The sequence below is a fragment of the Panicum hallii genome, chromosome 4 (assembly GCF_002211085.1).
Source record: "Panicum hallii strain FIL2 chromosome 4, PHallii_v3.1, whole genome shotgun sequence".
NCBI lineage: Eukaryota > Viridiplantae > Streptophyta > Magnoliopsida > Poales > Poaceae > Panicum > Panicum hallii.
In genome coordinates this window covers 51,664,917-51,678,921 of record NC_038045.1, presented here as the reverse complement: position 1 = coordinate 51,678,921, position 14,005 = coordinate 51,664,917, and the positions used below count along the sequence as shown (strand labels likewise).

General features: G+C 51.2%; 1 protein-coding gene across 1 annotated transcript; it reads right to left on the bottom strand.

The window, feature by feature from the left end:
• Positions 1-11,228: 11,228 nt before the first annotated feature.
• On the bottom strand, positions 11,229-13,936 carry LOC112888880 (nudix hydrolase 14, chloroplastic). Its single transcript, XM_025955247.1, has 7 exons — positions 13,657-13,936; positions 13,456-13,561; positions 13,242-13,319; positions 12,547-12,639; positions 12,376-12,468; positions 12,063-12,161; positions 11,229-11,679 (listed from the first exon to the last, which is right to left on the bottom strand). Exons 1-7 carry the CDS (start codon positions 13,887-13,889, stop codon positions 11,428-11,430), a joined length of 954 nt encoding a protein of 317 aa, XP_025811032.1. The 5' UTR covers positions 13,890-13,936; the 3' UTR covers positions 11,229-11,427.
• Between the last annotated feature and the right edge of the window lie 69 nt (positions 13,937-14,005).

The window sequence follows — 14,005 nt, the reverse complement described above, 5'->3', positions numbered from 1 at the left end:
GAAATATTTTGAAACTATTATTTTTAAGTTTTTCAAATGCAACTAATCCATGTGCATGAAATGTAATTGATCGACAGCGTGGCCGTCTCCTAGTGGTCCGACTGGACGAGGATGGCGCTCGACGGGAGGGCTGCGCCTCGGCACGACGAGAGCGAAGGTGGCGGCTCGGAGGGCGGCTTCGATGGGACGACGGCGTGCGTGCACAACAGAACCTATTTAATCTGTCATGGAAAAAATTCATCACAAATTGTTGAAAAATAGTGATAAAACAGCATCCGTGACAATTTCAGATAACGTTATGTATTAAACGTCACGAATTAAACGGATCGATGGTTTCTTCGTAATCGTTATATATCAGCACAAAGCACAATCTATAACGTTTATTAACCGTCACAAAACTTTCTTATGCCCACGCAGCCCAGTCCAAGCCCAATATTAATGATGAAAATAAACATCACGGAAGCTTGCCATGTAGATTATAGGATGTTTGGATACCAGCCACATGTTGCCACACCTAATGTTAGGCGTGCCACATGTATTTTGGCTGGGGTTTGGTTGAAGATTAAGGCTCTATTTAATATAGCTTCAACTTTTTGTAAAACAGCTTCTGAAGCAGCTTTTCTGGTGAAGTTAAACGTGTTTTCAAAATCGTTCGGCGAAACGTGGGTCTGCGGGAGAAGCTGGATGAAACTACTATTTCCAGCTTCTTCTCCCCAGTGTAAGCCGAAAATATTTCACTAGATGCTTCATGAATAAATCTACTAGAAAAATAACTATGAAGCTCTTTTTAAAACTGTTCAAGAAGCTATACCAAAACGCGCCACGTCCACGGGCTCCTCCCGCCACAGTTTCCTTCACAAAAGTGTGACGGTCTTTTTTCACGCCACAGCCCCGCGGCGGCGCTGTGTGCTCATTTTGTCTGTGTGGTAGTGAAGAATTTATGGGCCTGTTGATTTTGTAGAATGTTTTAAGTAATGCTTCAATCGTATATATATATATATATATATATATATATATATATATATATATATATATATATATATATATATAATGCTTCCGTTTAGAGATAGAAAATGTGGATGTAACTCAGTGGTTAGTGCCAACCTAGGTGAGTGGAAGGTCTCAAGTTCGAAACTTGCTTTACCAGATGTGTAATTTTTTTTTATTTTACCTCTCGTGCATCAATGAGAGAGAGGAGAGGGGGTGTGGCGCTATGGGTGCAATTGAGATAAGCTGGGCTGCATCGGTCTAGGTAAGACAGTCTACTTTTAATATACAAATAGCAAAAATGCCTGACTGAAACACAGCCATGAATGTATCCTAGTTGTAAGCACACTGGAGTGCACTCCAAATTCTCAAGTTCGAACCCCTCTAACTACGTCCCTTTTTTTTTAAGTTGAGCTGGGCTGCGTCTTCCTTAGGAAGAAAAGTAAGATAGCAAAAGGCTTGTGGATATGTTTAAGTAAAATTATATAATAAAGTCTACCACAAACGAGGAGGTGGTTTGGTGATAGACATGCTCAACTCTAAGCCACACCGGTCGGGTTCGAAATCTGACTCTGCATCAAAAGGGAGAGGATGAGCGAGAGAGAGGCTTTCGGGAGAGGATAAGTGGACTAAAAAAAGAAGACGATAGAAATTGGGGAGGGGTCATTTATTTTGTATATGTTCGCCAACATGGCACTCCATGTCAGCATCGGATGCTCACGTTGCAAGTTTGGGACCTAAGAACTATGATGGACCCCTTTACACATTTTAAAAATCCAAATGCATTTTGAAAGTTTGGGGACCTACTAACACACCCATTGTAAAGTTGGCCCAACAAGCGGATGAAATTAAATAATCAGACGCATTATTTTTCTTTCAATTTTCCTTAAATAATCCTTATGACATCTCCGGGTACCTTTTCTTTTGGAAAAAGCTATGTAAGGATCAGTATTCAGTGGGAGGTTCTATATATCCTCTGTGCGCTAGCAACCACCAGTGTCGCACGGCCCAACACAGTCCGTCAGAAATCAGAATACTGCGCCACGGCCCGATTAAACCATCACGCGACAGCGCGCAGAGGAGGACATCCACCTATAGCTGTACATTTGGGCCGGGCTAAATGGGCCGGCACGCAGCTCGGTGATTTTGGCCCTGCCCAAAAGAGGCCCGGCACGATAGATGATGGGCCGGGCCAGGCTCGAGAAAAGGCCGGCCCGTGCCATGGGCCGAGAAGACAGCCTGATGGGCGGCACGACATGGCCCGGTTAATTGCGGCCCGTCACAGCCCGATGGGCGGCACGGCCCATTAAAAAGCACGGCCCATAACATGCGGCCCAACCCAGTGGCCACGTCGCGTATATAAGCCGGCGCCCCCCAGAACCCTAACCCTAACCTAATCCCGCCCCCCCTCAGCCCTCACCCCGGCACCCCGCCCCCCAGCCCGCACCCCGCAGCGGCGCTGGCGTAGCCGCACGCCCGGCCGCCCGCAGTCCCGCTCCCGCACCTGAAGCGTCCCCCCATCAGGGAAGACTTAAAAGTGATGTTTTATCAGTCCCAGGAGGCTGATAACACTTTTATTACATCAGATGGTACATCACCGTACAGCTCTGCGCGGTAATGGGCAGTGAAGCGCCACTATCGCGAGGATTATAACTAAAACCCACACTACTACACTAGCTACGAAAAGAGGGTCATCAGAGTCTTGCGCCATGCGAAACTTCAGCGGTGGCCCTGACCACAGGCAAGACTGGGTGCAGGACGGAACCCTACTCGACGTCTTCGGGGATGTAGTCTGGATCTTCCACTGTAAAAGTAAGAATGGGGTGAGTACAAACGTACTCAGCAAGTCCAATCATACCCACGGAGGGGGTTATAGCAGAAATCAATGCTCAGGATAGTCCAAGGATAAGGTTAGGGTTTATTTGCGGAAAACTCGGTTATATGCAAAGGTTTGTTTAGAAACATTTTCAAAACAAATTTTCAAGCACCAAGGAGCACGTGATGTTGATCCACACAGGATCCAAGTTTTAACCTGCTACCGGACTCCCCGTACGCCGTAGCACACGGCACAACTACCGGACACTTTCCAAACAACTCACACTAGTCCAACCATTCCCAGAGAGAAACACTAGTTGTGTGACCACACCATAACTTGCCCAATACCGTGGGCACGGCTATTCGAATAGATTTTAACTCTGCAGAGGTGTGCAACTTTACCCACAGGTGGGGTACCACAGCACGATCACCTTAGTGTCGGTGCAGATCCCAACAAAGCCATTACCCACCTTAGCTAGACCTGACTAGCCACCACGGGATCCATCAAGGGGTCATTCGACCTATCTCCGAGGTTTAACCGGGGCATAAGTCACACAGAGCTTATCCCTTCTCCTTGATCACCCGTTGCTCTCAGCTCTCCTGATGGCTACCAGACTAACTAGTGGGATTTATGCTAAGCCGTTGCCCATACAACGGTCAAGTGGTTTGCACGACAGGAAGCTAGGTGAGACGACACATCAACTCGGTCCTTAGGGGTGACAAGATGGATATCTCCCTTCCTCGATCAACCACACAGGTACGAGCACACCAACGGCAATTCACACAGAAATGCCATCCATCCCGTCTGACTCATCTTTCAAAACCACATTTTATCCCTTCCCACACGCACACATTTCTTTATAAAACCAGGTGGTCAAGGTATGGTTATCACAAACAAGGGTGGCTATCCTACCATGTTTTCAGCAAGCAAAACCATGCAATTTTATAAAACAGGCCACTGGGTTGTGTTTATAAAAACTAGGATAGAAACATGCATCAAAGGGCGGGATTGAACTTGCCATCATCAAATCCTTGCGGGAGGTCCTGATCGAAGCACTGTCCCTCGGGTTCGGGGTTGCAGAACTGGTCCTCGTTCGCTTGGTCACACTCGGGACCTTCCTCGTTCACTCCGTGTCCTACGACGCAAACAAACAGGCACACAATCAAGCGAAAGAACTATAAGCTTTTATCGTTGAGCTTGAATCGGAAATAATTTAGTTATGGAGATAGAGGTAATATTTTTGGTTGGTTTCTTAATGGCATGGTTAGAACTATACTAGAAAGGGCGTGGTAAAGTTTCGGGCCGATCGGAGGTCGTTTGGCGCATAAAATGACGAGTTAAAGAGGGGTTCAGGGGTTAAACAGGGGTCTAGGGGCTTATTCGTAGTTATCCGGAAAGAGTAAGGACCTATTCGCGAATCCTAGAAATACTCAGGGCCTGCTAAGGGGTGTCGGGTATATTTAGGTTTACGTAATGGAGGGGTTTGGTTTGAAATGCTAGAAAGAGCAGGGTCTTTTTAGCAAAAAGGGAGTAAATAAGAGGGGAAAAGGGTTTTATAGGAAATAGAGGGAGAGGGGGGTCTTTGGGCAAAATTGCCCTTCTCCTTCCTCTCTCTCCCGTACAGAACAGAGGAGGGGGTGGAGGCGCCGGCGGCGGCCAAATCCAGCCGGCCCGGGGCTCGATGGCGGCCCGGGGGTGGGGGAAAAGGGAGGGAAGGGCGAGGGGAACCGGTTCCCGGCCTCACCTCGGGCCGGGGTGGCGTGTGGGGGCCGGGCGACGGCAGGCTACGGGCGGCGGCGCTGGAAGCTTGGAAGGCGGCGGGCGGTGGCAGTGGAGGCCGTGGGGAGAGGGGAGCGGGGTGGGGGCCTATTTATAGGCGGGATGAGGCGGTGGGGAGGCCGGAGGTAGGTGGAGGCCGGCGAGCGGCGCGGAGCGCCATTAATGGAGCTCGGCCGTTTGCTTGCGTCGCGACGCGGCGTGCGGCGAGGGCGTGGGCGTCGAGGCGTCGTCGAGCACGTGGGGGCGGGACGCGGTGCGAGCACAGGGCGGGGTGCGGCAGGGGAGCTGCAGCGAGCGGCGCGGCTAGCGACGGGCGGCGCGGCGTCGCGGCTCGGCGTGCGCGTGCAGCCTCGGCGCGGCGTGGCGCGGCCAGGGACGTGGTGTGGGCGACGGGCGGCGCGGCGCGGCGCACGGCCACGCGTTGCGCGTGCGCGTGCGTCGCGGCGCGGCCGGAGCAGGCGCACGGCCGGGCAGTGCTCGGGCGCACGGCAGGGAAAAGGAAGGAAAGAGAGAAGGGAGGAGGGGGAAAGAAGAAAGAAGGAAAGAAAAAGAAAAAGGGAAGAAAGGAAAAGAAAGAAAGAAAGAGAAAGAGAGATTGGGGAAAAGAAAAGAAATGGGAGAGAGAAAAAGGGGAAAGGAAGAAGGAGAGAGAGAGAAAGGGGCGCGTCGGCGCCGATCGCGGCGGCGACCGCGGCCGGTCGGCGACGCGCGCGTGTCATTCGCGCGCTGCGCGAGGAGAAAAGAATCGCGCCGGCGCTGGTCGCGGAAAGGCAGTCGCGCGTGGTCGTCTGCCGCCGAGCGGTGCGGGATGGGACAGCGGCGAGGAAAAAGAGGGTACGGTCATTGGAAAAGGGGCTGGGTCAACAGCTGGAGCCGAGCGTCTGGTCGGCGAAGAGTCCGGGAGGCGATTAGGGTTTCAAGGTTTTGAACAAAACATCTTAGCGCGTAATTTAATTTGGTAAATTTTTCAGGGCGTCACAGCACCCCCGTCCCCCGACCCCGGCACCGGCGGCCCCGCCCCGTCGCCCCGGCCCCGGCCGCCCGCAGTCCCTCTCCCGCACCCCCGTCGCCCCGCGCCCGCGGCCCCACCCCGTTGCCCGCGCCTCGTCGCCCCACGCCCCGACCCCCGCCACTCCGTCTCTGATCTCTCCCCCACCCGGCGCCCGCAGGCCGCAGCCTATCCTGGACCTAGATGGCTTCTTCATCGAGGTCGCGGGCCAACCCGAGCCCGGGGGGTCATCCTCCACCTCCTCCTGTACCCCGGTTCCGGCTGCCGCGGATGACGCTTGTCGATGCCAATGCCGACAACGATCCGTCCGACATCGACCACGACCTTGCCGATGGATCCCCTCCGAGTTCGCCAACCTTAGTGCCCTTGTCCACATCGACCCCGTCGTCCACGTCGACGCCGTCACCGACGGCACCGTCTGCTACGGTGACCTCCGGCATGGCAGCGCAGCAGGGGCGGGGGAACAAGGGCAGGAGAAGGGCACGCACCTTGCACGTTTGGAACAACTTCGAGGAGATCTCTGAGGAAGTGAATGGTAAGAGGGTATGTTCTGGTGCTAAATGCACCCTCTGCAAGAAAGTTCTTGCTGGTGTTTCTACTAATGGTACTGGTCATTTAATTAGGCATCTTGCTTCATGTAGTAAGAAGGCTGATCGTTTTGCAAGGTCTCAATCTGTGCTTCAGTTTAGTTCCGATGGTTCTCTTGAAAATTGGGAGTACAATGCTGAGTTTGCTCGTACTGAATTATATCGTATGATTGCTAGGTTAGATCTGCCTCTTGGCATTGGTGCATATAATGCTTTCGTTGATTATATCAAACGTGCTCATAATCCTAGGTTTGCCCCTGTTTCTAGGCAGACAATCACTAGAGATGTTGCTAAGCTTTTCAATCAATCTCGTACTTTGCTTATGGACTGTTTAAATGCATGTTCTTCTATTGCAATTACATCTGATATTTGGAATGGTAATGCTAAGAAGGATTATCTTAGTGTGGTTGCTCATTTTATTAATTCTAATTGGGAACTAGAGAAGATGTTGCTTGGCTTGCGTCTTATAGATTGTTCTCATTCTGGGCCTAATATTGCTGAGCGAATTGGTTTTGTGCTTGATGAGTGGAAGTTGACTGATAAGATCTTCTATTTTACTCTTGACAATGCATCTGCTAATGCTAATGCCATGACTTCTTTGACTCCTAAATTCTCTGGATATATTGGTTCTGTTTTCTTGCATCAAAGATGTGCATGTCATATTATAAACTTGATTGTTAAATCTGGTTTGAAGCGTTTGAAACCTTATGTTGAAGCATTCAGAACTGCCATATCTTTCTTGAATTCATCTAATCAAAGGATTGCTGCATACAAATCTTATTGTATTGCTATTAGGTATCTGCTTCTGATAGTATCAACCTCCTTATTTCTCTTCTTTTTCTTCCTGTCTTTCTTCGCATCCCTTTTGCTCATAATGACCTCTGCATGCTCCGAGCACGGTTTTTCAGCCATCTTGGCTGACACTTCAGCATGCTCCATCTCAACACTATGATTCTTGTCATCAGATTCAATTGATCTATCGCCATCGCCTCCATGACCCTTGGCCTTGTCTTTCTTCCTCTTTCTCTGCCCCTTGTCTTTCTTGCTCCTCTGGCCTTTTTTCTCCTCGTTGCTGCCTATCACAGCCTTTACCTCACTGTACTCTGCAGCAGAACCCCTTTCCATGCCTATTGATGCTGGCCCAGAAATTCAAGAAATGAACCGATATTAGTATTCAGTGAGGTCATGCAAGTCCACTATCTACTATTACAATCTAAGTTACATGGATACGGAAACGCGTATCAGTATCGAGGCTGATACAGATACGCGGAAAAGGCATTTTTTCCCAAAAACCTTCGATATGTGGATACGTTTCAGATTTTTTTAAAAATAAATAAAAACAATGCATAGCAAAGTTCACAACAATAAGAAATAGGTAAAAAGAATCTCGTCCCACATCCCACATTCTTGTCTCTCCTGTCTTGTATGCATCTGTTTTTCTTGACATATGTCTCAGATTTCAGTGCACAAAGACCAAATCGTCATGTTCAATGAGTTTATCCTAAGGATGGCAACGGGTATGAAATACCCGCGAACCCGCGGATACTAAACCCGGTGGGCGCGGGTACGGGTTTAGATTTGTGCCCGCGGGTACGGGCGCGGGTACAGATCTAAACCCAACGGATAGTTTATAACGGATTTGAAAAATTAATACCCGAACCCGCAAACCCGCCAGACCCGCTGACATGTGGGCCCCGAGTGGTTATATATATACACATTTTAGGGTTTCCATCCGGCCATCCCCGATTCCTAGCCGCCAGCCCATCTCCCCGACCTCCCGACCCATTCTCCCAATTCCCAGCCGTCCGCCGCCCCTCCCGCCCCCATCCCCGCCGCCGGCCGCCCGCCCCGCCTGCCCGTCCGCCCCGCCGCCGCCCGCCTGCCCGCCCCGCCGCCGGCCCCCCGCCCGCCCCCGTCCGCCCCGCCGCCGCCGCCCGCCCGTCCCCGTCCGCCCCGCCGCCGTCCGCCCGCCCGCCCCGCCGTCGGCCCCCCGCCCGTCCCCGTCCGCCCCGCAGCCGCCGCCCGCCCGCCCCCGTCCGCCCCGCCGCCGTCCGCCCGCCCGCCCCGCCGTCGGCCCCCCGCCCGTCCCCGTCCGCCCCGCCGCCGCGGCCCGCCCGCCCCCGTCCGCCCCGCCGCCGGCCCCCCGCCTGCCCACGTCCGCCCCGGCTGAGAGCGAGCAGATCAGAGTTTGCTAGGTGTTCTGCTTGTTGCGGTCGGTCGTAGTTGGTCGGTTCTTATTGGCAATCGCTGTTTTAGCTTGGTTTAGCTATGCTGATTAGAGGTTGCGGCTTTGCAGTTTGCGATGTGAGGTTCCATCGCATTAGGGATTCTTAGTTCCTCTGTTTTAGCTCCTGTATTCCTTTAACACTATCAGTGACCTGAGCTTCCTGCAGTGACTATGCTTTCTGTTGAACTGAATATGCCATCAATAATTTGTATATTCAAATTCTTATGATGTCCCCCTCCCCTTTTTTGTTAACGTGAAGGTAGCATATTTGTTGATGCGTTGCAACTGTAATATCCTTTCACAACCTTGTCTGCATGGCTTTGTTTTCCCCATTTGAGAACTCTAGGCGGTCTGTAGCTATAAGCAAAAAGGAAGTAAAATATTTGATGTTTTTGTTGTCTGATGGTTTCTTCCCCCCTTGCACATTGATTTGAGCACTGTGGCAGTTTTTGTAGTTGCTGAGATTTCTCTCCTAGGTATGGAAATGATCATGGTGGCATAGGAAGAGAGTGGGCGGATGGAGAGTTTAGCTTGATTTTCTAAAATTTGCGGGTACACGGGCGTGCCCGCGGGTATGCGGGTATCCGCGGATAGCGGATACGGGCGTCGTTTCGTGCCCGTGGCGGATTGCGGGTGCGGGTACGGATTTCGGTACGCGGATACGGATATACAAAGTTAATATCCGCGCGGATTTTACCTGTTGCCATCTATAAGAGACGATGGCGACGAGTTGGGAGCTGGGAGGTCGATCAGACTTCAGAGCAGGGGAGAAGTGAGCTGGCTTCCCTGGCTGCCATTGCCATCCATTTTCTGTCGGACGATGCCAATGTGCCTGATTCCTCGGTCAAAAGTTTAACTGTTTGTACAAATTTCTGGCAAGACCATCCACAGGCTGTAGCTAAACGATAAACTGACAGCAAGCAGAGTTTCAGTTAACGCTTTCCATGGTGTGTGAGATGGAGCACTTGATATATAGTAGGAACAAAAGGCTTCCCAATTAGACCATTGCATGCATGTCTTAAGTATCCTTTCAGAACCAGCAACAGGGACTGCACGAGTCGTCAAACGAACCACCCAACTGACGTTCATTCTCTGCGGTCTTCACGCTGAACACGTGTTGGTTCTTGGTTGTACATGTAACATGTCCGAAAATCTGAATGTTTCTCCGGCAATAATGCAGGAGACTCGGCTCGACGCAGCCATGGAACGACAGGCAAAACGCGCAACAACGACAGCGGCATGGCGAGATGCTCGACAGGCGATCGCGACGAGGCAGCGCCCAGCGGCAGAGCCATCCCGCCCGCTCGGCTCCCCGGCCCCGGTGGGGAGTGGCTGGACACCGACGGGCCGACCGGCCGCGGGATTCTCCGTATCGACGGAGGCCTCATCATGGCCGGGGAATAGGATAAAGTTGCCGGGCCTGAGGAATCCGGGGGAGGGATATCCATGGTACAAACCCTCGCCCAAAAGCCTGGGCATCGGTCTCTTGGTCTCATCCCGCGGCATATGCCGCGCGCCGCCGAGCCCTGAAGAACGGCCTGCTGCTTCAGTTCACCCGTGGACGCCAGAGTAGGCCGGCCCCCTGCCCGCGCCGGCAGGCTATAAGATGGGCGCAGATGCCGCGAAGACGAAGGCAGGTCAGCGAGCGAGGTCCACGGACCACGCGGTACCAGAGCTAGAAGAAGAGGAAGAGAGCTGGATCTGAGAAGTGATGGATTGTGGTCGTGCTAGCAGCTAGCTGAAGACAGTAGTAGGCAGCTCTCCTCTGGCAGGTGATCGATCGATCATCGACGGGTGTGCAGTCGATCGAGGACTCGAGGTGTCCATGCATGATGCAACTGCATTCATGCATGCATGCACGTGGGCCAATGGGTTGGCGTGGTCCTTGATCGACTCACCGGATCAGACGTATGTCCTGCCAAAGGAGAGTTGCCCTGCGACTGTCCTCAGCTTAACATCCATTGATCTTCGACCGGTGTGATGAAGATTGAAGAACCCGTCATCCCCTCCTGGATCGGGCTTTTACCGGGTGAAAGTGCTACAAATCTACAAACCTATCTTTTTTATAATCAAATGGTTAGCATTCCCCGTCTTTTCGGCATATACAGGTCTGTTTGGAGGAGGTAAAGTTGGGTGTTAAATTTTAGCATATATTAGTACTTATATATAATGCTAAATTTTTTTTAAGTCATGGCTAAAGTTTAGCCCACCTCATTAGCACCTCCATTTGGATACACTGGTGCTAAAGTTTACTCCCTCCGTTTCAAAATATAGGTCGTTTTGGGATTTTTTTAAATTTATTGTATTTGCTATGTATCTAGATATAATATATATCTAGATGTGTGTGTGTTGATGCTTCTTCAATTCATTAATTATTGTATACTTAGACTGTTACGGGTTTCTAAATACGCAAGAGAGCTACGTATTTTTATATTAAGAAGAAATAGTGTCTGGAGTCTAAGAGCTTTATGTATCATATCGTTGATTTCTTCTCAAGTTAACCTTCGGCGTGTGTGCACGGAGCTCGTCGCCTCGTCGACCACCCTCATAGCTACGCTACCCGTGCGCGTGCTTCTCGGCCTGCCCTCCTTGCTCCAGCCAAGCCAACAGCAAGCTTAGCCCAGCCGCCGTCTGCCTGCACGCTCCTCCACGTACCCATCAACCGAGGGGGCCGGCTGCCGCGGCTAGGCTTGCTTCACGTGCTTGGTCACCCGGCCGGGCCGGCATCGACCGCGCACGGCCACGCGACGGCGACGCGACATTGCTCCGTGCATCTGGCCGCGAGATGCTCGATTGGTTCTGCCATCAATCATCACAACCGCCTGACGGGCAGTACCCATGCCCTCACAGATTCATAAATCGTCAGTGACGCACAAACATACACCTCTATTTCTCGCGCAATTCCAAACAATGTACGCGAATCTGTTTGTACAAACACGTGCCGTTCCTTTCGTTTCTCAGGCGAGTGCCATCAGATTTTCCTTGCAGCATGCACAACCCACAATGCCGGCAGCAGGCCTTATTACAGGTTCGCCGACGGCGGAGACGACGACGGCAGCAGGTCTTCGCGCTTGGCCATCTCGTAGAGGGCTATCGCGCAGAGCGCCTTGGCGTCCGCGGTCGACCGCCAGAGCTGGCTGTACGGGACCACGCGCAGCTTGATCAGCTCGCCGTGATCGCGCAGCCCCGTCTCCTTCCCTTGCAGGGATCTTATGGTCTCCTCGTCCACGCGCCCCCTGTACAGGAACAGGCCGATCTCTTCGTCACAGCCGCCCTGGAAACGGAGGCGTTAGTCGGAGTTAGCAGGGGCGGGATGCAATGTTTTGGGCAGGGTTCCAGACACCGGCGGGTATCTCCCAGCCAGCCCTGCTTTTGATTTGTCCAAAGAAAATGCAATCTTGTACTAGCTACCACTGGTTTAGAAGTCTACCTTTTATGTGTACTACCAACTCACAAAGTTTTATCAGTTAAACTGATCTCGATGCTTCTCATGTGGACAGAAATCTGATTCATGAAGGGAAAAATGGTGACTGACCATGTGCTACCTAATTTGCTAACAGCTAAGTGAGTTATGCCAATCATGTAGGTTGTTCTTTTCTGGGACAGAAGTGATGCTATTAGATAGTAGCGAACTGAGGGGAAATGTAGGCCAGGTACCGGTGATGGTATCATTCGACCACCAGTAGCAGGGTCCAGCAGCGCAGTAAGGTCAACCATGTCTTCTAAGTTCAACTTTATACCAGTTTCTTCTTCCACCTGTCAGCAGTTAAGGATCATCGCAACAAGAACATTGTATACAGTAATTTTTCATACTGTACAAATTCATGTGAATTCCAACTGCAACAGTAATTTATTATGCCTGCAATCTGAACTCAACCAGGCAAAAACAGGACTAATACAAGGCTGTCTTATTCCCTGTAGTAACATGTAAATTTCAGTGCATACTGTATTCAGAAGCCAAGATACTAACCTCACGAACTGCGGTGCCAACAAAATCACCTTTTTCATCATCTAGCATCCCAGCTGGCAGCTCCAACAAGAATTTCCCAACAGGAACTCTTACCTAGAAATTTTGATAGCAGCTATAGTTGAATTTGGTTACTGAACATCAAACCATGTGCTATAAAACATGGTACCATACCTGCTCGGTAAGAACAGCATATGTTTGCCCGTTCGACTCCAGAAGGATCAACACAGCAACAGCGGGCCCTCTTGCAAAGACAATTCCTGGAACCTAAATATACTGTCAAAAGATGATATGAACTAAACCATTGTCCTGCTAGTGCTAGACAACCCCTACCTCCACCCCCCAAACTGATTTAAAGGCAAAAATATCATCAGTGGATCTAGGAAAGATATCTCACAAAGATTTTAAGCACATCCTGAACAACATACTTCAGACTATCATGATACATGTAACACTCAATGCCACAGCCAAGACAACAGAAAAGACAAAACAAAATACACAGGAGTCAGGTATGCTTCAGCCTATGTATTCAGCATAAGCAAAGCCAGGCAGAAAATACATATTTCTCTTAGTCCTGCCACATCCAACCAAAGCACCCATCTATCTCTACTCATTTGGTCCCCATCCAGTACCTTAACAATTGTAAATGAAAATGGAAAAGTACTATCACAATTCACATATGTATATATTTACTAGGAGAAATATCAAGCATTACTATCAAGCAAGCTCTGACAAGAAATTTGGATTGCTTAGACCATTGTTGTTAGTCCTAAGTGACCTCCGATTCAATATACACGACCATGAGGGGTTTTTAAGATCCAAACAAACCACAACAATACAACAGTAATAGCAACATTCCAATGGATCACCTTGGTTTTGGTTTCCTCATCAATGATGTCAGCTTTGAACTTGAGAAATCCCACACGTTTCCCGAACATGTCAACCCCCTGCAGCTCAAATTCAGATGCAAACGAGTGCGAATTGAGAAATGTCATCCATTCGCAGAGCACAGTAACAATTTGCTCGGTAGAATCCTAGTGAATCTCAGCCCTTTTTAAACGAACCAGCACAAACGCACCGCACCTGAATAAGGATTCTCGTAAGGTTCAATCTCCCGTAGGTGAGGACGCCCTTCTCCGACTGCAGGTTACTCAGCCACTGCTTGAAGAGCGCGGAATCCACCGCGTTCCTGCGCTTTCGAGTCGCAGCCAGCAACACAGGACTAATCAGCGAAATCTCTCGATGTTCACCCCACCAGCGGATGGAATCGGAGAAGGAACTGACCTGAAGTCCGCCTCGGGAAGTCCCGGCGCACCCACGACGACGACGGGGCCCGCGGCGCCGGGCACCTCGATGGTGGTGCTGGGCGGCGCCGAGGCAGACGAGGCCATGCGCACGCCGCGGCGGCGGGTCGCCGCTCGTGTGACCGGGGAAGGGAAAGGGAGAGGCGGCAGCGGCGCACGGCGGCGGAAGCCAAGCAGACACCGGGCACGAGAACTCGCCGCTGCCGTTGCCATGGTCTTCGCGGCGGTTCAGCGTTGACTGGTCAACGTAGAAGCTTCGCGCACTGCCAGCAATATCTCTCCATGGGCTGGAATGGGCAAGGGCCCATATTTGTCGGCCCAATTCAGCA

What these genes read in the sequence shown, in the direction of transcription:
- LOC112888880 (XM_025955247.1), bottom strand. Translation starts at nt 13,889, where the DNA reads ATGGCAACGGCAGCGGCGAGTTCTCGTGCCCGGTGTCTGCTTGGCTTC. An exon ending in CTTCCCGAGGCGGACTTCAG is followed by an intron (nt 13,562 to 13,656) that starts GTCAGTTCCTTC and finishes TCGAAAGCGCAG; the next exon opens with GAACGCGGTGGATTCCGCGC. An exon ending in GTCGAATGATACCATCACCG is followed by an intron (nt 11,680 to 12,062) that starts GTACCTGGCCTA and finishes CTCCGTTTCCAG; the next exon opens with GGCGGCTGTGACGAAGAGAT.